Source organism: Branchiostoma floridae, chromosome 14, assembly GCF_000003815.2.
Source record: "Branchiostoma floridae strain S238N-H82 chromosome 14, Bfl_VNyyK, whole genome shotgun sequence".
Taxonomy (NCBI): Eukaryota; Metazoa; Chordata; class Leptocardii; order Amphioxiformes; family Branchiostomatidae; genus Branchiostoma; species Branchiostoma floridae.
Genome location: NC_049992.1, coordinates 14,452,798 through 14,479,426, shown reverse-complemented (window position 1 = coordinate 14,479,426; position 26,629 = coordinate 14,452,798). Strand labels below are relative to the sequence as shown.

The window sequence follows — 26,629 nt, the reverse complement described above, 5'->3', positions numbered from 1 at the left end:
ATGGCTTAAAACAAGTCATTATAGGTGGGACCGAAGATGACTGAAATATCCTCATCTTTAAACGAAGTTACCAAGGGAAGCAGACCCGTCCCCGGAGTGCGCGTCAACCTGATCCTTCTTCTTGCAACAACAGTACTTATCCTGGGAACTGGAGCTCAGCTAACACCTCGTAAGTTTCCTGTTCGCTGTAAACATTATGTTTTGTTTTATATGAGCATCTCGCAAATGCTGTTGTTAAGTTATGTTGTGAACATAATAATGATACATCAGAGTATCATGTGAAAGGCGTTCAGCTTACACCCCGTAAGTTTAGGGTTAAGGTTCCATGTACTAAACAGTATGCTTGATTTTATTTTAATATACGAGCACATCGCATGCACTGTTGTTGTAAACACTGGAGGGAATTATTTGTTCTTGATAGCATTGGTATCACCAGATACAGAGAGACATGTTTGCGTCTGGTTGGTTTGGTGGCATGGTTAAGGTGTTGGGCATAAACTGAGGCCTAGATGTACTAGGTTCGAACCCCCTGCCATGCCACCGGTGTTGCGTCCTTACTCCACCCAGGTTTAAAATGGATACCCGTTACCTGACATCGGTTGGGGAGTGATGTACTCCACCTTCCAATACCTTACTCCATACATGGTAGATAGTAACCATAAGGCCCCAATAAAAGGCTACGGGACAAATGGTTACCTTTTTACAGGGGGCATGTAGTCTGCAATATGTCTCTTTGGGTACATTGGCCTTCTTTAAAAATTCGTGTTTCACGAATACACACACCACAATAGTTCACACTATTTCAAAATTTGACACGCTTTGATGCATGTATCATTTTTTTGGTTGCCTTACAGCCTGTGACATTCGTGAAACGGACACCCCATTCTCCCTCAAGTGGGATTTGCCCGACATCGCAGGATCGCGCGTCACGTTTGAAGTGCAAGCTGGCGAAGACGCCCGCATACTTTTGACTGCTGCCGACGACCTGTACAGATATAACAACGGCTCTTATGCAGTGCGCATTGGTACGGCGGGAAATACAAAGTCACGAATACTACGAAATGAGAATGGCAAATATGATACAAAGGTTGAGACTTCTACTAACGGTGGGTTCAATTCCTATGTCTTGTTAAGGACTGTGTCGTTGCCTAGGCCTTTTAAAGAAAATGTCTAGTTTTCTTCTGTTTGTCACATAGGTCGTGCGATCGTCGCACGATTTTGATGCGGTAGGATTTTCAAGCAGACTATGACAGAACCTACCGCCGACGTAGATCTAAAACAGGATTTTGTGTACCAAGACAGTTGAATTTTTAGGAGACGTACATTTTTTATTGCAACATATATTTACAAGACATGGTGACGGCACACTCAAGTCATGACTTATATTCATGCCGCCACCGCAAAAGAATACAAATACATGGATAAATAAATACAAGATAACAAAACAAGATAACAAAATAACAAATAGGCAAAGCACTGAAGCAAAAACAACAAATGAAGATTCAAAGATATAAACTGAGGATATGATGATTAACTAAGTCCCTTAAGACGTATATTTTTGTAGGAGACGTACATTTTTGTAGGAGATGTACATTTTTGCCCGAATTTAGCGATCGTACGACGGTTGCACGACCAATGTGACCGCACCCTTAGTCAATGACCGGTATTTTATTGAGCGATATTGCGCCTTTTTCACATGGCTGATCAAGGCTAGAATTGAGCTTGTCAAAGTTAATGTTAATGGCCTCAAACTTGTAAATTTGACAGGCTAATGTGAGGATGCTAGTGACCGGCTAATGTGTTGTAAATATGACAGGTTATGATATGCTTGCCTTGTTGTAAGCGAGTATATCTAAATCCACAGGGATACTTTCCCCATTCGAGGCCCGAGGCTTCTGGATCTCGTGGTCGCCAGACGGCACGGTTGCTGTCGGGCGGTACAATGACTCCGTCCCGTTCATGACGTGGGTGGACCCCGAGCCTCTCCCGGTCCTGTACTTCGGGTACACCACTGGCTGGGTGGGAACTGCACGCTGGAAGTTCTGTCAACCAGCCGGACTTGGAGGTAAGGACTAATCTCCAACCAGATCACGTTGCGTAATGTATAGTATCAAACTCCGGTGCCCGTTTGACTCCCTTAGCCGGCTACACTCCTTGGCCAGCTTTGATACTTTCTTATGGCACCGTAGGATCTGGTTGGAGATTAAGTAAGGACAAAGTCACATCTGAAAATGATATAGGATAGTAGAGTTTTCTTTTACACAACTAGTTAATATTACCTGTTTCGATGCCTAAGTGTTGAAAAGGAAGTCAACTCCAGTTATGAACCGTGACGAGGGAGGTACAAACTTAGCCACGTTTGGGATTGTGTTCTCAGCCGCAAAAGCGCCACCTATATCGGCAACATATAGCAGTGAGAAGCAGAACTCCAGTTAGAATCTCTCAGGAAGACTTCTGATAGGTATCGAAACGTCAACAGGTAATGTTAATTGGTTGTGACTACCGTAGGATCTGCTTGATGCGTAATCATTTGTTACGAACGGAATAAATAGATTAGGAATTTTTTCAGAAGCTAGCTCTGAGTAAAGGTCTAGACTGCAACGAAAAGCATATAGAGCCTACAGAGTAAGCTAAAAGCTCCATCGCGAAGGTTGGCGTTTTGAAATGGCATGATTATTGTTCTGTATGAATAAACTGGTAAACGTGATTACGCTTAACGCTTACACTTACAGTAACTCTCAAAGTTTTGCCGTTATCCTTAGAAAATTCGTAATTCAAAATGTCTGCCGTTTGACTGGTCGAATTAGCAGAAATGTGACTTTGCAATTTCTGTCTTACAGCGTGCGCTACTCGAATAACGAACGACAAAACCTACCGCTGGGACTTACCCCCCGTCACGGAACCACGAGTCTTCTTCGAGGTGCAAGTCATAAAAAATGCTGTCCTGGCGCTTTCCGAGGAAAACAGCTATATCGACAATCTGTACATAATTAACATTGGCAAAGATGGCAATTCCAATTCAGTGATTAGAAAAAGGACCAATGGTAACTTTAGGACTGTGGCGTCGGTGACAACCCATGGTAAGTTTCCTTTCCATTTTGGAAAAGTTTGCTGCCTAAGCAATTATTTCACTAGCTCTGATGGACCATTGTACAACACATTTCAATTTCAATTCAATTTCAATTTTATTGAGTATCAACTAGTATAGTTTACAATGTTTAGGACATTGAATTGTGTTGATTTTACACAAACATCAGCAATGCATATTACAATCAAACTAAGTTAACAGGTATATACATACGAGCAGACTCCGAATAAAGATAATTAAATAAAAAGAAAATGTACACATACTGGCACCAAGTAAGTCACAAGAACGTCACAAGAACAATACTGATATGTCCTTAGCCATTGTAAAGACGAGCTTTATGAAGAAATTAAGAAATGAGTATTTTTGTACGGGTTCTTAGTATTGAGTTATTTCTAAGACTCCTCCCTGTCTTCATAGTCCTTGTAATTGGTCTATCGCTCAAATGAAATTCGCCATGGGTATGGCTGGTCAATGATATGAGCTGTTTGGACCAACTCAACTTTATATTGATAAAATACCCGCTTCTGAGTCCTGCGTAGCTGACGTCAAATTTATGTCCAAACCGGGGCCCGGCCGGGCAGTTTTGGGGAACGAAAAGTATGATATAGAAGCCAAAAAAACAACACAAAGCCAAAAATAGTTCATCAACATGCCTCGTGCACATTTCTTGGCCTAAACTTTAATTTTTCGTTTCCGCAAATAGCCCGGCCGGCCCCCGGCTATAAAATGTGACGTAGGCCTTATCCTTAAATGTATTCTTGTGCAAGAAAAAAGAGGTGTACAATTATGGAAATAGCGTTACATCGAACATGATAAAAGGCTACATTATCTATTCATTGCTAAACAGCATTATTTGTATCCTCACAGCTTCCCACGGATTCTGTGTGATTTCCGTGTAATGAAATATCAAAAACACTTGTTGACACGTACAGGTATTCTTTCGGAACATGAGCTCAGAGGTTTCTGGATCACGTGGTCGGGCGGTACCATTGCTGTGGGAAGGGGTGGGGAGATCAGTCCATTCATGTCGTGGGTGGACCCCGAACCGCTGCCTATTCTACACGTGGGGTACAGCGTGGGATACAACATGGATAAGATCGCGCGGTGGCGGTTCTGTCCACCAGCCGGGATAGGAGGTAAAACGGGGCCATTGGTGTCAACTAGGGGTGGGTAACGGTACAGAGAATTCAGGTCCAGGTCCGGTTCAGGTCCAAAGGATCAGGTCCGGACCTGAACCTGGACCTGATTCAGTATGACTCATATTGATGGTCCATTTCACTACAAAGAAATCTGTCTGGTGGAGGTTAAATGTATTAGACTTACCCTTGCGTTTTAAAACCCTACAACGCTAACTACACCTGTACGATTGGCTGTAAAACTGGGTATAAATTACTATAAACCCTATTCTACTTCACTCTTCTTATTTTGTTCCACCTGCAAGCCCCAAAACGTGTGAATACCTGATAAAATAATCTGTTAATTTTCTAATCGGTCCAACATCCGGTCCACCAAATTTTTTTAGGTCCGGTTTTTCTGGACTGGTCCAATAAGAAAAACCGGTTTTGTACTGGTACGCTGTACCGATGCCCAGCCCTAGTGTCTACATTCCACTAGATAGCGAGCCCGCTGCGATCTTGCAGCGACCTAAATGGGATTTGTCTAACCATTAATTTTGTCAGTCACTGAATCTGGATCTGATTGTCTGTGAAAACTTGTGCATTGGCGATACTGAAAACAATGGCCAATTTAGCTACAAAGGAATTTGTTTGGTGGAGAATCCGACTCGTTTTAGAATACTATCTTCATGTAATCAACGTTAACTTTTGGCCAAACTTTGTTTTTTATTCGCACGCTCACATCAGTTTTGGTGTTCCCAGAGTAGGTCATCCATATAATCATATAATCAAATCAACATGGCCTTATAGTCCAAACGATCTTTATCTAAACATTCCGAATGGACTTAAAACTTCATTCAGTTAGCAATCTGAAGATTGGTAGAATTAGTTGTGTGAAGCTTTTAAAAATTAGTCATTAAAAGCCTCGCGATTTGGTGTTTCAGTACTCCTGGCAAAGGCAGACGCTGGCACAAATGTCACAAGTACGGACGTCTGGACAGACGAGTGCACCTCCTGCTCTGGGGACGAGAATACTCAGACGACATTTGAACTACTCTCCGCCCCAGACAACTTTAGAAGCAGCCTGTTTGACAGTTGGGAAGATGAAGGCTTTGACAAGGTGATTCACAGGTTATTTGTTTGACTTTTGCCGGGTCACGGTTGACTATTTTTGTTGCGAAGAAGGGAATCCTGACGACAGCATACCGTTTAAAGGTAGCGCAAGAATTGTAACGTTAAGTGTAATTAATTGCTGACTTTGTCGCGGTCACGTACCACACGTGATGGGTCATCTGCACCCGAAGAAGGCTATAGTAGAGAACATTTTCATTACTGTGCTTGAACATTGATAAGCTGACGAAGATAATCTGCTTTGATTTGCTTTCGGATGGGCCATCGCAGTAGCTGGGCAGTAGTGGAAGTGTAGTAGTCGTAGTTGTGGTATTATTATTATTATTATTATCATTATCATTATTGTTATTATTATTATTATTAGTAGTAAAAGTAGTAGTAGAAGTAAAAGTAGTCGTAGTAGTAACGAGTTAGTAGTAGTAGTAGTAGATCCCATCTCTCTAGGCTCCCCATGCTAATACTTGAGCTGACAGCTGACAACGAATCCCCTATTTCATTCACAGGTGCAAATCGTCTTCTATGAGGGAGTGGAGGCAGTGGCCGAGATGCAGTTTAACCCTCAGTGCACAAACAGCACCTCCTGGTTCCATCGGGACGCCATGACTGAATCAACGTGGGGAAACTACCTCTGGGGGATGGCAACGAATCTGGCAGATATGAATACGTGAGTTTTTTGTTTTGTTTTTTAGTCTGATTAACTGTGCTGTTCTTGGTACAGAACAGCCACTAATACTGTTCAGTACCAAGTACGTTATGCTGTCCTTGGTGTTGAACAGCCGCAAGTGAGCGCACCACCCTGTCCTTGGGACTGACCAGTCACATATGGGCACGTTACGCCGTCTTTGGTACTGAACAGCAACGTATGGCCGCGTTACGCTGTCCTTGGTACTGAACAACCACATATTGGTGCGTTATGCTGCCGCGCCCTTGGTACTGAAAAGCCAGTTTTGGGTCCGGTATGCTGTCCTTGGTACTAAACAGTCACCAATGAGCGCATTACGCTGTCCTTGGTACTGAAATCCATTTTGGGTCCGTTATGCTGTCCTTGGTACTGAAAAGTCATTTTGGGTCCGTTACGCTGCCCTTGGTATTGAAAAGCCATTCTGGGGTCTGTTATGCTGCCCTTGACACTAAATATCTGGGTACTGCACAACTACATATCATAGGCGCGTTACGCTGTCCTTGGTATTGAGCAGCCACGAATGAACGCTGTCCTGGATCATGCATATATATGTAGTGCTGTTACGTCATCCTAGTACTACTTCATGTATTATTAAGTCATAGAGCATTACAATAGAATAACCTGTGCACCATTCCTTTACATTTGTCTCAAATTTTATTTCCTTACCTTTAAGATAACATGACTGAGACACTGACAAATTGTCTCAAACGAGTCCGTGCACACGTGCATCTTGACAATGGCGTATTGTGCCATAAGTAGACGTATCGTAACGATGTATAAATGTATAAATGATAATAGATACAATCATACGTTTATTCAGCAAATATGCTATTGGACAAATCTTTTGCTTATGCGTTGACAATTGAGAGTCCACAAAAGAGGAATTAAGAGTATAAAGAACTTTTTCGTGCGCTTAGCAACAGATGATTTCTTCTATTTACAAAGGTTTGAGAAGTTGCGTGACTTGTCCATTCTTCTTTTATACTCTGGTCCTTAATACCCATAATCGTCTCCATTAACAGACTACCAATGCTATTCACTGGCAAATCTCGCTCTAACCGAGCAGGAAATAGAGCGTAAACCATCCATCGAATCCTATCACGCTACTATTAATACTGATCTTCGCTGATTGTTCCTTGGTTCTGGCCAAGGAAAATTTATTTATCCAGCTTTAGAAACTGCATGTTTGGGGTTTCTTGACAACTAATGCTTACCACTTAAAGGTTATTTTCGTTTTTTCAACCTCCTTGGTAACAACAAAGTTGACAGAAAATTGAGCAAATATTTACACGTAACGTAAAGGAATTATCCTCTTGAAGATGGTTTCTGATACTAAGTATTATCATCATCGATTCGGGCTAGAGGGTATGATAACATGAGAAACGTTTTCAACATGTTGTACATAATACGAAGTAAGTTTATCATGAATTCTGCCTTTACTTGCACTTATCGACCAAAAAAGTCCCAATCAAATCAATGGCAATGCTATGATTGATTATGCCCCTTGCTGTATACATGTTCATTTAAAAAATAAATGCCCAACCTTGTCATTTTCTGATTCTCCTCTAGTAACCTTGCACTGGTGGGTACTAGTTCTGCCCCATCGTGCCTCACGGAGTTCGCGGGTTGGACTCTGGGTATAGGCGGGGTGGAGGGGCACAGGATGTGCCCATGGATGGACACTGTTGGTCTCCAACCACAGTTTCTATACGCCAGGACAACCAGTCAGGCTGCCCACTTTAGCGAAGGTACGTGATGATGACATAGCATAGCTTCATGAAAATGGGATAGTTCAGGGAATTGAAAAAGTACGCAATACTGATGGTTTCTTTTTTTACCCTATCTTTGAAATCATATGATATTGTGATTTTCCATATGAAAATTGAATCGTTCCATTGCTTTCTTCCATTTTTCAGCATCAGAACTTGTACACCTTGGTTGCTATGTTGACTACAACGAAAGGATTTTAAAGTATGAGAGGCACATTTCAAGCCAACAGACCGTCGTCCATTGTGGTTACTGGTGTAGGAAAAACGGCTACAGTCTTGCAGGTATTGTTTAACTTTATAGACACGTTAATGTAAAGGGCATTTCACGATTGTTACATTTCTGGTGTATATCTTTACACTAATTGTTAGCTGTATTTGCGTCTTCATAAGTTTCATAAGTAGTCATATGCTTACTTTGTGACCTACTATATGGACGAAGAAGAAATTGTCGAAGAAAAGTTTTCTCTCAATTTTTAGTTACACGTGTGCGCCTGGACGATTGTGTTAACTTCAAATTTGATATCATATATTTTCGAAGGTAATCCCTGAGCTGTTGCAATTGTCTTATGGGATAAACATTAATTTCTACGAATGAAAAGAATTCTAGACAACAATCTCTGAGCAATGATGACTATTCTTCTTTACTTATGAACCCATTTGACGTGCAAACCACTTAGAAAATTAGCCTACTTAATGTTTTGTTTTGACAGGAGTTGAAGGCGGCGAGGAGTGTTACTGTGGCACATCCACCCACTTCGTGGACCTTAACTCTGAGACGCCCTCTGGCGGCTGTACAATGCCATGCAGTGGGAATTCTGAAGAGACGTGTGGAGGTGGATGGGCAATAGATATTTACCAAGGTAAAGGCTCACTGCTTAGCTATCATCGACCATTTCATAATCATCAAGCAGTTGAAATATATGCTTTTGATCCCTTTATTCTGCGGTCACTATTATCGCTATTATTGTGTAAACTCTCATCCCTGACATAAGTACGTCGGACAAACAGGCAGTTAGCAAAGTTTGTTCCGACAATTATATATGTGAACAAACAAGAGTTTACAATGGATTACCTACATGAACGTCTACGAATAAGTACCAACATTTCAGCATGTTGAGTCTAGAGTATCATTTACACCATTGGTTCTAAGGTCTAAACATTTTTTTTATATATTACCTATTTGCACGCCGTAAGGGTTATCACCTCCTAGGATGTAGATATCCACTGAACAGAACGTATCAAATTTTCAAAATGGGGTAGGGAATCTCCCGAGCACCCCTTGTCACCCCTGCTTTGCCCATTGGGTCAGTTAGTCCTTACTCATAGTGAGTAATTGAGCTGGTCTCAACACAATCATGATGTTTCTGACATAGGGTGAAAAGACGCTAGCTGTTACAGTTGCAATGTAACCCGTAACCTTGGAGTGGCCTTCAGGTCTTGTTACGTGGTGACCATTAAGTAAAAAAATCATTTGAGCTGGCGGAAAGAAAGATGAGCAGCTTTGACCGTTTGTCATCATATCGAGGACAATGCATGATAAAGTGACGCTCATCCTCAATCTCATTTAGACAGGATGAACCAAACCTCTGGGAATTTTAAAATATCTTCCAACTTCTACGTTCAGTTTGTGCCTGCAGATCCTTATTATTGTGATTTCTCTGTTTTTACGCCCCCACAGTGTCAGCTCCACTCACGTACGAGTCAGTACCGGACTACAAGTGGGACCTGTCTCCCGCCGGGGGTCGGGGAAGGCTCCGCTTCCAGGTGAAGGCCACACAGGAGGCGCACGTGGCTCTGTCTGCGGAAAATTGGGTACGGCATATGATCCACTAGTCATCATCAATCATAATAAGTTTCTTAACACATTTATATGAATGGTGATCTAAATTTGTTTCACAACAATTGCATCGGGGATGTTTAGGTAACAAATATCTAATACGTAAAACTGACACAAGGCAATTCATACCGTCAAGAGATTTTTCTTTAATTGGAAATACAACTTTGAACTTCCAATACTAATAGATATTGCATGACAACACTGCTATAACAATAGGCACAGCATATTGAATAGTAGAGATTTCTTTTGCACAACTAGTTGATATTACTTGCTGACGTTTCTATGCCTGTCATACATCTTCCTCAGAGCTTTTAACTCGAGGTCTACTTCTTGCAAACTCCAGATATGAATTATGACGAATGGAATACAAACTCAGCCACATTTGGGATTGTGTTCTCGCCACAAAAGCGCCACCTACATCGGCTACATATAACGGCGATAAGCATAACTCCAGTTAGAAGCTCTGAGGCAGATGTATGATAGGCATCGAAACGTTAGCAAAGTGATCTATTTCGCAACAATTGCATCGGGTGATATCGATGTATAGGTAACAAAAATCTAATACTACACATATAGTTGTAGTAGTACATTATATTACAACAATTGCAATATACATGAAATGAACTATCCTTTCTAATGCATAGAAATGCCATGCCTTGGGGTTGAGTTCAAAGCACGCGAGTTCGTTGTCAAGTTTCGATGCTCAAATCCAGGATATTACTCGAGCTTAGGCAAGGTGCTCTGAAATTAAAGGTATCTGTACGTTATATGACGTCTGTCCTATCTGCTGTCTTATCTGCTTACGCTTCATCCTGTAGAAAGATTTATCTCTAATTTTAAACTTTGTTCCTTATATTTAGGAGACAGAGGACATGTATCACGTCATCCTTGGTACCTGGAACAACTACGAATCAGAGCTGAAATCACAAACTAAATCCAAATCGACGACAACTAGTTTCATCCTCTCCAACCAGGAATTTCGCGAGTTTTGGATCAGTTGGGAGGGCGATACCATTGAAGTTGGAATGGGGTCCGATACACAGCCATTCCTAACATTGAACGAAGCGGACGGTCCGGAAATACGTCATTTCGGATACAGGACCATAACCGGAAGTGGCGAATGGCGGTTTGATCTCCCTGCAGTACAAGGTATGGAAATCGTATCTTTGATTCACGTTCATTAACTATATAACAAGATTAGCAACGAAATAGTCCAATAGTGTACACGTATGTGGGTTCTCCTTATTTCCTACCCTTAACATCCAGGTAAAAACATTCCTCACTCACCTACTCACTCACTCACTCACTCACTCACTCACTCACTCACTCACTCACTCACTCACTCACTCACTCACTCACTCACTCACTCACTCACACATGCTCACTCACACATACTCACTCACTCACACATACTCACACATACTCACTCACTCACTCACTCACTCACTCACTCACTCACTCACTCACTCACTCACTCACAGTCGTTGTTCTATTGACCCATTTACTATATTACTAATTGAACCATTGGTATACGTAAATCATCGAAAGAAGCACTTTGTTGGCACAGTATAATGCAAGAATTCATAATAACAAAATTGAACCTACATATTGTACTACCACTACCGTCACTACAAAATATGCTGCAGTCACTAGTTGTTTGGAAGTATCATGTTTTAACATCTTTTTTTTCTGTACAACATACAGGGGCCACTGTCGGTATTGCAGATAGGGTCGCCATCTTTGGACGAAAGTCGCCAAGTAAGAAATAAATACAACTTTTGTACTTTATATGACTGTGAATGTACATAAATATATAGAGAGTCTATTTCTCTTTGTAACATAACGTTTCATTCTAATCACACCTATTCCTAATCAGGCACGCTTTGCGGAGTACCGGTTTGACCCTCTAAATGTTGAGTATCGTCGCACATCGCAATCGGTGAGTGGGCAGTACTAAGTTTAACCCTGTTGACATTTCTTCTGATTCTCAGTGCCGCTGCCGCCCTGTAATTTGGTTGTCACCAACACTGCGCACAACGCCACCTTGCGGTGGGAGTTGATGTACAGCAAACAGCAGCAGACGGGACTGGAGCTGTATATCTACCCGGGCAATTAGTAAGTTTCTTTGACGTCATTTAATGTCAGAGGATTTCGTTCCTAGTGTATGTGTAATAAAGGTGATTAGTCCTAGGGAGTGCCAAGTTGCCCAATACCTGGACAAATGGACAAATAGGATCGGTAGGTAGGGATTATCTTTTTTTTTGTAATTTTTTTAGGCTGGCCAAAACTCTAGTGGTCTCACAATATAGTTGAACAAATAAACTGAAATGCACGAGGACACTTGTCTTTCAATGTCAAACTTAAATTTCGTGTATAATAGCTACATTTATCCTTCATTAAATGGCCATGGGATAAGCAGTGTTTTTACTTCAATAGGAAGCAGGCTGAATTTAAGAAAAATCTAACTGGAGCTATGTGACTCCATTTTCACCCCCCCCCCCAAAGGCTGGTGTCGGCAGGTTTTTCTAGGGTAGGAAGGGAAACAGGGAGCACAACACTTTTTTCCTAGGCCTTTTTTTTTCTAAAAATCGAAATGGCTAATGTTCCATATTATGACGCAACAATTGAATACCGTTTTGCTTTTGATTCTTGTTCTTCAGTGTTTTCCTCCTGGATGCAAACGCAACGCAGTTCACCGTGGACGGACTGAGCTCAACCACCACTTACACTGCGCATGTCCTTGGTGCAAAGGGGATCTTCAAGGGTGACTACGTTGAAAACGTCTTTAGAACAGGTTTGGTAACAACATTGTAGTCTTGTCTTTTGTGCTACATTTTTATTTCAGCATCTAATATTCGTGTATAGAATTGTAATAAAATAAACGCATTTTTTAGATATTTGTTTTGAATGCATATTAGCGAATGATAAAGTGTAAGAACGTAGCGTTAAAAGGAACGCTTTATGAAAGGACCCTCCAACTTAATATATTTCTCCAATTAGATACATGCATATGTTTAAGGACGTCCTGTCATTGTTTTTCACAGATCCGAACCCACCAACTAACGCAGAGATTGTTGAGGTATCAGAGACAAGCATGGTCCTCACATCTTCTCCTCCTGAAGAAAGTTCGGTCACGTCTTATATCGTCATGTACAAGGAACGTCTTCAGAACCTTACGGGAGCATGCAAGGTGTGTCCCTTCATTAATCCTTCCTTCATTTCTTCCTTCCTTCCTTCCTTCCTCCCTCCATTCTTTCCTCTATCCCTTTTCCTTGCTTTTCTCCATTCTTTCCTTCCTTTATCCCTCTCTTCCTTCCTCTTCTTTCCTCCCTCTCCTCTTTCTTTCCTTCACCCCTTCTTTCCTTCCTTCCACGGCCTTCCTTCATTCCCTAGATCCTCTCTCACTTTGTATTCCACTCACTCACTCACTCACTCACTCACTCACTCACTCACTCACTCACTCTCACTCACTCACTCACTCACTCACTCACTCACTCACTCACTCACTCACTCACTCACTCACTCACTCACTCACTCACTCACTCACTCCATCCAACCCATCATCATCAGCTATCCTTTCCACTCTTAACGCAAATTGACATACTAAAATCCGCTGGCGAACCAGCCAACAGTTCCCCTTTGCATTCAGCAATAGAACGTGCATTTTTAACAACGCGCCCCTATGCTACAGGTTACAGAACTGCAGACAGACTGTAGGGGTCTCACACCAGGGAGAGTGTACGAGATATCCATGCAGACTGTAGACGACTCCTGGACTGAACGTCGCGTGTCGAGCCCTGTCCTGTTTACGTTCTCTACACGTAGGTTTTATGTTTTGCACTTTTAGTCTGACGCTCATATATATGCCTGAGCCAGGTGTCGAATTAGCCCATCTAAGCTAGTTATAATTAACTACTAGGGATAATTCAAATACGCATATATGTATGTATACAGTTGGTACATGTACCGCTATACAAAAAAATGGCGAAACTAACACAACAGTGCCGCCGTAAACGAACCCCGCAGTGCCGTACCGGTGCCCAAAATGCAATGAGATACCACCATAATGTAGAGTTTATATTAACTCATGATCCCATGATTATCACATATGTATGTAGGACCGCTGACTCCCACTGAAGTACATATTGGAACTGTGGAGAGTACAGGTGTAACATTAGACGTCACGATAAACGACGCAATGGTGACAGAACTACACGTCACCTTCATCGAACATGTCGGCAGCCGACCTGAGAGCGTGGGTAAGTTCTAGTCCTACACAAGTTTGATGACGACATTCCCCCGCACTAAGGGTGGGTACCGGTACAGAGAATCCAGGTACAGGTTCGGTACCGGTCCTCTGATTTTTTCCGGGTCCGTTTTTTCGGACAAGTCAAACACGAAAAAACGGTTTTGTACCGGTACGCACTACCGGTACCCACCCCTATCCAGTACATGTCATAGAAAAATAAAGTATTAAATTTATTATTCCATTTTCTCAGTTTGTGTTCAACCAATCTCTATCTTTTTCACCAAAAAGGTTGGGATACTAATATCATATTGTAATATAAAATTTCACAGATACTGGAGACTGTTATGCTGACTCCAGGCAGTTCAACACCGAAACCTTCACGTAAGATATACACGACGTCGTACAATATCAATATCAATCAATCATTCGCTTGCATCATAAGTTGATGCGTAGCGGCTACAGACTTTTCAAACAGCTCTCACCACGTTGTTTTATACTAGGCGTAGACAGTCCAGACGGGTAGTTTGCCCAAAACAGGGGCGGTGTTTTGGTTGAAAAGTTATGTCTTTTTCGTGATTTCGTACTATGATATTTGTCTCAAATTAGCTGTAAAACCAATTTTGTGGTTACTTTGCAGCGTTACTTGCCCTGCTGGATGCTCTACAATTGTCAAATCTATCTGGGGTACCGGCGTCTATACTGAAGTAAGTAACTGCTGATAGCAGTACAACTAAGGCTCAGGTGCCAATTGCACCGGTGTATTCTTTAGGCAGTGGAAGACGAATTTACCCACTTCTTTTATAATGTGTGGGTTCTTTGATAAAGCCGCAAATGTGTCCTGCTGGACTGCCGGATACCTGGGATACCCTCGTTGTTCCCCACGGGTAGGTCACGGCGTCTATTTTTTACCGGGTCCCGGCTTCATTTTAAGTCCGACTTAGAATGAACCCGGGTCCCGACCGTGCTAAAATATATCCCGGGAGCCACAAGGGATCCCACGGTAATCTCCAACCAGATCCACGGTGCGTAATGTATAGTATCAAACTTCCCGTAGTATCAAACTTCCGGTTCCCGTTTGACTCCCTTGGCCGGCTACACTCCTTGGCCAGCTTTGATACTATCTTATGGCACCGTAGGATCTGCTTGGAGATTATCCCACGGGACCAAGAAGGGGACACGCCTGAAAGTGCCAAAAACACCCCCCCCCCCCTAACGTGTGTGCGTTAGACTATAACTACAGCTAAAGGCATTTGCTTACGTTGGCCAGCTTTGATACTATCGTATGGCACCGTAGGATCTGCTTGGAGATTATCCCACGGGACCAAGAAGGGGACACGCCTGAAAGTGCCAAAAACACCCCCCCCCCCTAACGTGTGTGCGTTAGACTATAACTACAGCTAAAGGCATTTGCTTACGATAGAGTACGTGGTTGCATTTAATTTTCAACGATGCAGGCATTCCTAATTGAAAAGTGCAGAATTAAAACACGTCTTTGGGACAGTTGAAACACGTGCCATTGTTGTGCATGTACAGAATTCGGGTATCTGCCGTGCTGCTATCCATGACGGTAAGATCACGGACGCAGGTGGACAGGTGACTGTCTACAAACATCCCGGGCAAGACTCGTACCTGGGAACCCAGCAGAACGGCATCCAGTCCGACTAGTAAGTCACCAAGTTTTTAAACTTCTAAAGATAGCTTTAATCCAAGCATAACCTGATTTGTTTGTTTGTTGACCTTGTAACGTTTTCGTTGTTCTGCTTTTTTCTTTAAAATCTGATAGCAGATCATTCAAAAGACATGCAGAAACATTTTGGTAAATTCCGTTTTATTTCATTATGATTGGTAAATTATGTTTGTATTAATCATTGATCATTTGTAAGTTCTGTTTAATTATGATACTTCATGTTATAATTTAAACTTATGCCATGTGTTATTTGAATAAATTCTACTATGTATGATTTAAACAATTCAGACCATCTAGTTTCTGAGTGGAGGCTCATAAATAGCCACATAGGCTTCTGACAACCCCTGCAAGTTTTTCTGCATATTAATTTGTTTACGATTCATATAATATATGCGAATAAATAAAATAGTATAAAAAATCACATCACTCTAATGGCTCTATCAACGAAAACATGCACCTTTCACATGATGTATCCGATATTTTCCACAGGTATTGATACAGGTATTGAACAGGTTTTTTTCTATTTCCTTATCCAGTTGGGAGAGCTTTGGCGGGTCCTTCTCTTTCACACAAGGTAATTCGTCCCAGTTTCTGTTTTAAGCTAATCACTTCAACTGAGTTACCTAGGACTTGACAATGACAGTCTTCCCGCTACTATCTATAATATGTTGACTTATTCATACCTGTAGACATCAATATATGTCTGTTTAGTTGTACTGTAAGTAGTTATATTTATAAACTTTGCGAAAGTCGCTGTACTTTTGTCGTGTCAATAAAAAGTTGATATAATATATCGTTCAATATGACGACAGTTGCAAATGCGTATACGGTTACATAATCACAATGTATAACCAATAGAAACAAGTTAGTAATAATCACGTTTTTTATCGAATCAATCATCTAGCTAAATCAACATCAAATTTTGACGTGAGTTTACTTGAGGAGGATTTCCAGGATTTTGTACTAGATCTAGATTACATTTTACTACCCACCCCGTCCAAAGGTAGCCTGAGTTTCATCTTAGTATGGTTCCAATTGCAATACTGAAGCCAGTTTGGTAATCGCGGTAAACTAGCTAGACGCCCATTCCTCGTTAAAGGGGCAAATTGCTGTCGCACATAAGCAGCGGGCCACAGTTTTCTTTAAAGACACAATGACTACGTATTTTGCCCTTTTCCGTTACAAGTACATGATAGTAATATGCTAAGCAATGTTTTCCCACCATTGTTAGTTGCCTTTTGGTCGTCCCGGGTAAGGTTTTGCTTAGAAACACGCTAAAAACACGTGTCGGAAATGCTATAAAGGTGAATATCGTGGCATTCTGATAATGAAAAGACGTTAGTTCTTTAAATTTTCAGTCATAATTTACATCAACCACTTAGGCCGGCTTGTCATGTGTTGATGAACTTGTCCAGCAGACGACCTTTTTACGTCAGATGCCGTTTTATTCTTGTCGCCAACTTTTGTATAATTTACGTTACCGAACTTCTGTTGGGTGTAATTCGCTTACGAAAAGACATTTTCCGATAATGTTTTCACTGTTTTATCTGCTAAACAGTGGTGTTGCGTAATAAACAAATGACAGAACACATAAAACACGAATGTTGGAAACATGACTATAACCGCCAATCTCAGGCCGTTTGTCACTTTTTTGATATAATTTACGTTACCATAATAAGTCCCTTAGAATTATAGAAAGATCATTACTTTTGTACTCATAGGAAAGAATGCTCCCAGATAAGTAATTGCCTGCAGAGTTAATCTTTCCAGAGCTGTTTGTTAAAATTTTATTTATCATTAAAAGCATAAATATAATTTACGTTACCATATAATTTACGTTACCATTTTTTTTTCTTCAACATGTCATCGGATGTTCAGCAAGAGCACATCAACCAAAGACTTATTATCTGCTGTAATGTTACTGTAGGTGGGCTTGGCTTGCAATAGAGTCACAATGCAGTCTGTTTATATGTTCCTGTTTCAGTGAATTTTACGATGCTGGGACTTTTCATTTCTCATAGGAATGTAGAAATACGAGGGGCGAGTAAGAACAGAAAGAAACAACACCCCGACTCCCGGGATTCGAACCCGCGCCGAACCCAGGCAGCCGGATCACAAATCGAACGTGCAAACCGTTCGGCCAAAAGGCTTAAGCCATTAGGCGTCTTCGGTTTAGCAGTCCTTGAACACCACTGTTACACTACTCCCCCTTTTCTTTTCAAGATTCGTCCTCGAATCTCCGAGATCGACATCCCTGTGTGGCACATACTAGCCTGTTACTCACAGTGCCGGCGTGGGAACCATTGTAGAAATTCAGAGGAGCGAGTAAGAACAGAAATAAACAACATCCCGACTCCCGGGATTCGAACCTGCGCCGAACTCGGGCAGCCGGATCACAAATCCAACGTGCTAACCACAACACCAAAAGCTCAAGAGCTGTTGGCGTGGTCAGTTCGGCAGCGCTAGAACCCCACTGTTACAGGAACGATGTTCAAATGATAAACCTGACATGCACCAACTTGGAAAGATGCGGGTGTTTATATTGATATCTGATGCTTCAATAATCAACATTACACGGAATGTATAGTACCAAGCTGAATACCAGTATATTGGGTTGGACTGAACCAAAATAAACCCCTGTTGTCAAAGTAGACTCGTCCAAGTTTGTTGTCATTTTCGCGCGCTTTTTGAAGATCACACGACTGGAATGACAGAAATTCATGTTCAACACTGACTGATGAAGTAAGGTACGTTTCAAGCATGTTTGTCTTAAATAGCAACAGAGATTATGATCAGCTAATTATGAAGGTCAATGTAGTCAAGATTCGTGTCACAGAAATATTTCTCGTTTTACACAGTGGACCCCTTTATATAAACGTACAGACGGCGGTAAATCAGCGACACTATTTACGCTAGCGCCACGTTATCTACATTGAGGACTTGTCATTGAGTTATAAGCTCCATGATCAAAAGCATATGGGCTGCAGAAGTTAATAGCTAACTTAAGTTAAGACTTCACTATCCGTAGTAGATGTTCCGAAGTTTTCACCTTTGCTTGTTTAGGTTGGGAATCTTGTTAATTAGAAGCAAACTACTCTTTCAACCAGTCGTGACTGCACAGAATTGATGCACAGAATTGTTTTACATGGACAGACACATGGTTCAAGGCAGAAAGCTATTTGTGAAACCAATCCCACTCTATAAAGTCAAGATCTATATAACGTCAGGCTTGTCATGTAATCATGTGGCATTAGTATAAAGGGACAGGCTGCCAGGATAACTGTAGAACAGACTGCCTTTACACATGCAGCTCTCTTTTGGAAAATTCACTTAAGGGTTAATGACCCGCCCCGAGGTGTATATGGTGTCATAACGCCTGGTCCTTTGCTATAACCACCGAATAAAACCACCGATGTGAGCGAAGCGAACGAGGTGGTTTTATGAGCATCGACACTGGTGCCGGTGTCGATGCAAATCGACACCGGTGCCGGTGTCGATTCATTCTGACCAATCAGAGGAGCGAAACCCACCTGCCTGGACTGGATCTTTGTGTTACGGCGTCATAACCAACGTGGAACGGGGCCTTCTGATTGGTCCGCGGCGCCTGGCTATATGATAATGTTGTTTATAGCCTTGCTCATCAACAAAAGCCTTGTTATACACATATTACACAGTTCTTTCTGCCGGTATTATTGAACCACACGATATAAGGTGTATGGATGGACATTTTGTTAGGTAGCACATTCATTCTATATTGATGTGACATTGTGTTTGTTCCACGAACAAAGATTGTCCTGACATTAAAAAATGTTTTATAAGAAGTGCGATAACTGGTGTTTAGTTTGTTGTCTTTCCAATATGGAAAGCTTGTGCTAGAAAGGCCCAGTCCATCTGGTGCATGTTGCCATCGCATCATGTCCTGCTATTCCCAAAGACTTGATTAAAGGACGCGAGGACGAAGCGGTTCTGACATAGAGCGTGTGATTGCGTGAATCCTTTGTTACTTAGCATGTATTTAAATAGACCTCGCCAAGATAGAGACCTTGCATATCTTGGGTGTCTTTCCGCAGAGTCCGGGTGGGTATAGGACGAACAAGATTATACGGGTATTCCGGATAACAAAGATACACTTTTTTGCTACTCTGAGTTAGCAACATGAAGATAAGAGGTCCAGCATTATAGACGAACATGACCTGATCAGTTCAAATAGAGCCAGTATGTACACTATTCGGCTTTCCTCCAAATGTTAGAGATTCTGTAATTTACGTTACCACAGTTCATTGGCATTTACCTGTAGAATAGATATCGCCTGCTTCCAACCATTTTCATAAATATATTCTATCGCTCTTATCCCATCCTACAGGGTGAAAATTAAGGAGTATTAAACGGTTTGTCTTCATATCAGAAAAAAATATATCATTTATTTACTTTTATACAAATGTAGCAAACTTAATAGCTAGTAATTTTGATGATTATTCCGAAACAAATGACACGGCGGTTAAATATTTCTCATTGGCGTGTAATTTGAAGGTTTTGGGTTGGAAAATTCGCTAATTTGGCTGTTGTTAATCCACTATTACTTGCTGGAACATTTCTCTGTGTAGTAATATGCTCTTTATTACGAAATTGTAGGAAAGATGACATGGCCTACTAAAAATCAAATATCTCCAAAATTAAGCGTGTTAGCACCAGACAAAAATAGCAAAAGATAGTCGATATAAGTGGTAACAAGTTCATACCAGCAGGTAAGCGTTTTGGACAACTTTATTTTTTACAATTTTCTACCTCCAATTTTCCCAGTTAATGAGGAATGGGCGTAGGATGTCAGGCTATTCGGAAAGGTAGTCCGGGCAATAAGACATTCCAATGGCAATACTACGTAATGATGTACTCCCATCCAACGTAATGTGCAGAGTGGCAGTCCTGGATCGCAGTGAATGAGTCCATGCTCCTCCACGCCTCGGGGGGATCCATGGAGAGCGCAAGGCAGGCTCTCGACAACAACGCCGCCACCTACTGGTCACCGGAAGATCTGCAGGAGGGGGTCGCGTTTATCGTCATCGACCTGCAGAGGTTGTGGAACGTTTCTCAGGTCATGGTTCGCAGCGTGGGAAATGGAAACAATGATGTCACCAGTCTGACAGTCCAGGTCTCGGACATAGGGCATCCTTTCCATTGGGTTGACATGCTAGAATCCAACCAGGTATTAAGTTATCTTCTGTATCATGTGACAAAAACGTCCAGAATTTGCATTTGTAAACGTTAATGTAGACATGCATGAAACGTACTACGAGAAAGCTCAGCAAAGCTCAAAAGACAAATGTTTTGCAATACATTGTGAAAGTGTGGTTTACTAAGAATAAACGTTGTCCTTCATGATTTTTCAAATCTTTGAAAACGTAAAACACTTATAACACTTCAAGTCCTCTTCCAAAGCCAAGGAAATTTGGTTAGACAGTCGATGTTACTTGAGTATTTATTTGGAACAGTTACAAAGTTTGGGCAATTTCAAAGAACTCTACATCTGACATCGTTTGAAATTAAAAAAAAAGATCTTCACGGCAGTAGAATTTCGAATCCTCACGACACATTTGTACACGTACAGGGTCAGTTGTACAACTCGGGGCCACAGATGTTTGGAGGGTTCTCCGGAGTTGGGAGGTACTGGAAGATTGGACTTCAAACCCTGTTAGGATTACCTCCCTACCTGACGGAACTGGGATTCTATGGAAATGAAGGTGCCTTGTAGATGTAGATCGATCTAACACTATATGTTCTACCAGTGGAATATATTAAACCAGTCTATACATTCAAGTGCTTTTCAAAGTAGACGTAGTTGTCGATTTTTGGAAGGCATTGGAAATCCATGTAAATTCCCAGGTAGAATTTTCCTACAGTAACTGTACACAGTAACAAGATAAACTTTGACTGACTTTACAGGATTTGATTGTCTTCATGAACTGATTTAGAGTGATGTTGGATCTTTCACAAAACCAATGCTAGAATTATTGTATTGATTTTTGTGTGTGCCAATTTTACTAATAATTGTTATTTCCAACTCTTAAAGCCCCTGGAGGGATATGCCAAGGATCCGGAAATTGCGTGGTATTTCCGGTGACGAATACTTTGACACAAGTGACATTAACAGGATACAAGCCTGCTACAGAGTACGTGGTCGGGGTTGTGTCGGCAACTGATCAAGCTTACAGCCTCCCCAAGTTTGTTACGTTTATGACAGGTGGGAATACGTTAAAATGTGTATAAAGGTGGCATCACTGTACTTGGGGCACCGGTGCGGCACTGCGGGGTTCGTTCACTGTGGCACTAGTACTGTTGTGTTATTTTCGCCGATTTTTTTAAATATTTTAGATATGCGTAATGCGTAAATGTATGGCTTAGAAGACAACAAAATACACAAAACGTAATGTTCTTTATCTCTGAAATTCGTTGAGTAGTATTTCGAGCTCCGCAGTGCCGCACCTTTGTCCCAAGTGCAGTGAAATACTGAATTAGCATCTAACTTCGCTTGGATGTTGCACAAAAAGCATCTAACACAAAGCAAATCATACCTTCAACAGATTTTTCTATTTTTGGAAATACAACGTTGAACTGGCAATACTAATCAATACTGCCTGAGAGCAGTACTATGACAATAGGCACAGCATATTGTTCATTTAAGGTAAACATTGAAAGTTACTGCGTTAAAATTACGTGGCAATGCAAACAGCATTGAGCACCTAAAAATGATATTTTTTAAGACGAGAAGCAAACTTGAATCTATCGGACTATTGAATTTACATTAATGTTACATTTTTAAATATGTAAATTTTGTTATGTATTTTGTGTTTTTTTTATCATTAGCTCCTGAGCCAGTGAAAAATGTGAACTCTAGCTTTGTCGGACACCTTGGCTCCGTGTCTTGGGATCCTCCGTCAAATAATCTCGCGTCTTACTACAAACTGACATATGGGCTCGCCGCGTCATACAACTGGGAACAACATGTTCTCATCACTCAACTAAGGTTTGAGTTTTATGTTTGTATGTATGTGAAGTATTCATCATATTGCTAAGGATATGTCATTGTGTAGTCTTCTATGGTAAATTATATTTGTGTGAACATAGTGAGGTCACAATTTTTTGCTAGCCTGCAAAGTTCTAAGACTTTGTCCGATGAAAGTGTTTTTAAAATATTTTACAGATATGTGACTTTTGCTGATTTCTACCGAGGGAAAATGTACATCGTTGACATTTTTACGATGTACAATGGACAAGAGAGCGCACCTCAGAGAGCAATGCTATCAATCGGTTAGTGAGTTTTCGAGCTATCCGTTATGTACTAAACCATCCGGCAATCTACAGACTTACCAAGTTCTTCTAATGCAAACTAAAACAACGTTAAACATTTGTTGCAAATTATCGAACAGTACTATGGCATTTGTAATTGACCAATGATAAACGGACTGTCATTTAGCACTAGAAATGATTCCATGCATTGACAATGCAATGTTGACGCAATAGTGGTACATGTAAATCATGTTCTGTTACATGTATTGTTGCATGTATTTCCACTTTGAGTCGTCAAATACAAGAAAGTCTAATGCTATTGTAATTTGCTTAATGTCAATGTTTCCTTGTGACAAACATTATGAAAATAAAACTAGTTCACTTTTCCATTGCATGAAAACGCAGAAACCTTAATAGGATTGGGCATTAGTTGTGTCTATTTCTGTAAAACGCAGTGCTGGACGCTCCTTCGGTGCCTGTGGTGACGTCAGTCACGACCATGACGATGAACGTGACGTGGCGTTACCATGGAGACGGGGGGACCGAGGCCTTCAAGCTGTACCTGGCACCAGCTCCCGATGGTTTCAATCTTACAGCAAGTATGGCTAATCTAAAATTCTCTTTTCTTTAAAGATTTCTAGGTAATGCTCTAGTGGTAACAATTGAAATGGAGGAAAAGATTTATGTTTTTGAGAATTCACATTTTATTTCTTGACGGAATTAAAAATGTGAATTAGATAATGTTTTCACCCATAGCAATTTTAAGGTACGGAATGGGTCCCAATCACTGATTAAGGCGTACGTCACATTTCCAAACCGGGACCCTGCTGGGCAGATTTCGGGAACGAAAGGCATGATATAAAAAACACCAAACTACACAAGGCATAAAAAGAATAGTTGTGTGTATTAATTGTGTGAGTTTCTAAGTAAAGATTTCTATATTTCATTTCTACAAACAGCCCGACCAGGACAAGGTTTGGAAATATGAGCATAGCAGCGTGATATCACATTTTAATCTTTAATGGACAGTCTTAAAAGAATGAGAATTAGATCGTGTTTTTCTTGTAATCACAAATTTTATGGTACTGAATGCCTCACATTTATTGATTAAGTTCTCATTCATATTGATTTACCCAAAAGATGTATCGGAGCAAACGTGGACAAGTGTTCTCCAGACGACGTCCATGGCAGGCAGGTTTGAAGGTCTACATCCGGGACTTCTCTACGTCATCGGTGTGAAGGCTATCACAGATGAGGTTGAAAGTGCAATCAGCATGGAGGTACATGCCGCAGGTAACAGAGTCATTTATTCATAATAAACTATTTTCACTTTCTCAAACACAACCTTCACATAGACTACAATAGAGTCATTAACACTGAGTCATAAAGTCATAAAGTCAGTCACCAATCTTTCGTAGATTCTATCTAATAACAGAAAATTTAACTTGTTCTCGGAACTAACTGTTCACGCTGGTGGCAGGTGCATATAAAAAGTATCTTATATAATTTGTTATCAGTAATGATAAGTTCAGGTTACAGTCATCACCGTGAAAACCGTGAACATGAAAGTACGTTGAAAACATCAGGAATTACAGTACTCGCTTTCACCATTTGTTATATGTACGTTAACGTTGTTCTCAAATTTTCCGTCGTAGTGCACTGGCCGCACTATCAAAAGGCATGGACCTCGTAACATTGCCCAGACAGACACAGCAACAATATCTAATAATGTTTCTACAATCGCTCACTTTCATACATTAGATGCAAAGCTGTCCATCATTACAAAGTAATTCTTTGAGATACAAGTTGTAGTCATTTTACACATGAAACTTTCCTTCTTGGTTCTTGTTTTATCAGCTCCACTTCCTCCTGAAAATGTGACCGTTGTGGCTGGGGATTTCACTATGGCACTGACCTGGTCACCTCCAATTGACAGTGTATTCTCCAACTATCTTCTAACATACAGACCCAAGGCGCTCAGGTAGGTCCACATGCGGTCGTAATTGAATGTTGATTATTTCATTCAGCATTTCAGACTAGTGTAAGGTAAACTCTCAAACGCTTTCGCAAAATTAATGATATTTCAGTGATCATCAGTCAGATAATACAAATGATAGGACAGGATACCATACCATACCATACAATACAATACAATACAATACAATACCATACCATACCATACGATACGATACGATATAATACAATACAATAGCCAGATAATCATCGCTTGACATGCTTGAAATAGTTTAATTTCTACCACAAGATAAATATCTTTCAAGACGATTCAGTCTTGCTGTTGTCACGTACTATCATGAACTTTTTGGGGTGAATCTATGAAGTTTAACTAATGTTAACAAAGTCGTTTTAATCCTTACAGAGTTGGAAATCGAACAAGATCCGAGGTTCTTCTAGAGAGTTGGGAAACTGGTAAAGTTGTCGACGGCCTGGAATCAGATGTCAACTACCTTGTGGAGCTGTCAACTGTTAGTTATGGAGTCACCAGTGAACCAATCCTTCTCAATATCACAACAAGTAAGGGAAGAGGATGTATTGATAGAGGCTACATGGTGTTTGTTCGTTTGAACTCTTGTTCATGAATGAAAGCTCAGATCGGCAACGCAGCCGGCTTTTCATCGTGGTCATGAGGGGAATTACAACGCCCAGCCGACGTATATAATAGAGGTATAGTTTACCTACATGTAAGTCTTGTGATCAATTCTTGAATCTGTTAAGGATGCTTTAGGAAGTTAACAAGTGACGTGCAAATGGTACTTAATAAGATTCGCAGCTTGTTAACATCTTGTTAACATCAGATTGCAACGAATTATGGAATACCCTCTTTATTACAAGCTCTCTGAAAAACCTGTACCCTTTCACGATCGTTTCTTAATAGTCTACATCTCATCTTTTAGCTTACACCTTGAGACCACCGGCTAACGTAGCAGTTATCGCGACAACCACCGACTCCATTACCGTATCTTGGGAAGAAGCATATTCCTCCATCGCCATTGTCCAGAATGAGATTCTGTATACCACCATGGGTGATCTCAATTCAACTTGGCCGAGTTTCTCCGATTGGGATGTCGTGACGGTAGGAAGAACATTGATTCGTAAAACACAGTCCAGAATTAAAAACACAGTCCAATCGAAATATTCCGACAATGATGTGCACGCAGAGTGGGTACAGGTACGGTGTACAAACCTTTTTTTTTCTTGTTGAACCGGTCCGGGAAAACCGGACCTGCAAAAAATCAGTGGGCCGAATGTTGGACCGATTGGACCGAAAATGAACAGATCATACCGGTGTGACAGCGATCTCGCCCCCCCGGCGATCTCGCCCCCCCGGGGGGCGAGATCACTAGCGTTTTCGCCCCCCCCTTTAGCGTTTTCGCCCCCCCCCCCCAGAGAAGCTGGCTACTATATATTACAGGTGCGCTACCTGGTACTATACTGCACCTGAGGAGTAACGTATATGGTGTGTTACCTGGTACCTATATGGCACCTTATTACCGTACCGTAAGATGTCATACCTCGACAGTCGATATTATATTGTTCGGTGCAAACATGACATTGAAATGAAAAAAGACAATTTTTGCAGCTGAGGTGGAATAAAACAGTGCTACTGCGAACGTATAAATCAACACCGTCTATGGTACGGAATACGTCAGCTATATGTTTTCAATTTGTCACAGTGTTTTCTTTCTTGTGCTGGAAACATTTCCAAAGCACTAACAAAAACACACGTGAATAATAGTTTCTCATTATAAACACTATCTACGCGCAAGTT

The 26,629-nt window shown here is 41.1% G+C and overlaps 1 protein-coding gene across 1 annotated transcript in view; it reads left to right on the top strand.

Annotated features, from left to right (window-relative positions):
• The window catches only part of LOC118430167, a 68,725-nt gene continuing 42,096 nt past the window's right edge, over positions 1–26,629 (top strand). The window contains exons 1-32 of the mRNA XM_035840876.1: positions 1–169; positions 855–1,106; positions 1,865–2,065; positions 2,841–3,080; positions 4,021–4,224; positions 5,148–5,323; positions 5,838–5,998; positions 7,586–7,764; positions 7,933–8,067; positions 8,496–8,645; positions 9,464–9,597; positions 10,483–10,771; positions 11,327–11,380; positions 11,614–11,737; positions 12,283–12,416; positions 12,667–12,812; positions 13,314–13,443; positions 13,741–13,881; positions 14,201–14,252; positions 14,509–14,575; positions 15,405–15,535; positions 16,095–16,132; positions 20,472–20,761; positions 21,164–21,296; positions 21,626–21,796; positions 22,420–22,579; positions 22,757–22,863; positions 23,298–23,441; positions 23,983–24,135; positions 24,700–24,823; positions 25,220–25,374; positions 25,755–25,933. Coding sequence (XP_035696769.1) covers positions 37–169; positions 855–1,106; positions 1,865–2,065; positions 2,841–3,080; positions 4,021–4,224; positions 5,148–5,323; positions 5,838–5,998; positions 7,586–7,764; positions 7,933–8,067; positions 8,496–8,645; positions 9,464–9,597; positions 10,483–10,771; positions 11,327–11,380; positions 11,614–11,737; positions 12,283–12,416; positions 12,667–12,812; positions 13,314–13,443; positions 13,741–13,881; positions 14,201–14,252; positions 14,509–14,575; positions 15,405–15,535; positions 16,095–16,132; positions 20,472–20,761; positions 21,164–21,296; positions 21,626–21,796; positions 22,420–22,579; positions 22,757–22,863; positions 23,298–23,441; positions 23,983–24,135; positions 24,700–24,823; positions 25,220–25,374; positions 25,755–25,933 — 4,887 coding nt within the window. The 5' untranslated portion in view covers positions 1–36. The remainder of the gene's footprint in view (positions 170–854; positions 1,107–1,864; positions 2,066–2,840; positions 3,081–4,020; positions 4,225–5,147; positions 5,324–5,837; positions 5,999–7,585; positions 7,765–7,932; positions 8,068–8,495; positions 8,646–9,463; positions 9,598–10,482; positions 10,772–11,326; positions 11,381–11,613; positions 11,738–12,282; positions 12,417–12,666; positions 12,813–13,313; positions 13,444–13,740; positions 13,882–14,200; positions 14,253–14,508; positions 14,576–15,404; positions 15,536–16,094; positions 16,133–20,471; positions 20,762–21,163; positions 21,297–21,625; positions 21,797–22,419; positions 22,580–22,756; positions 22,864–23,297; positions 23,442–23,982; positions 24,136–24,699; positions 24,824–25,219; positions 25,375–25,754; positions 25,934–26,629) is intronic.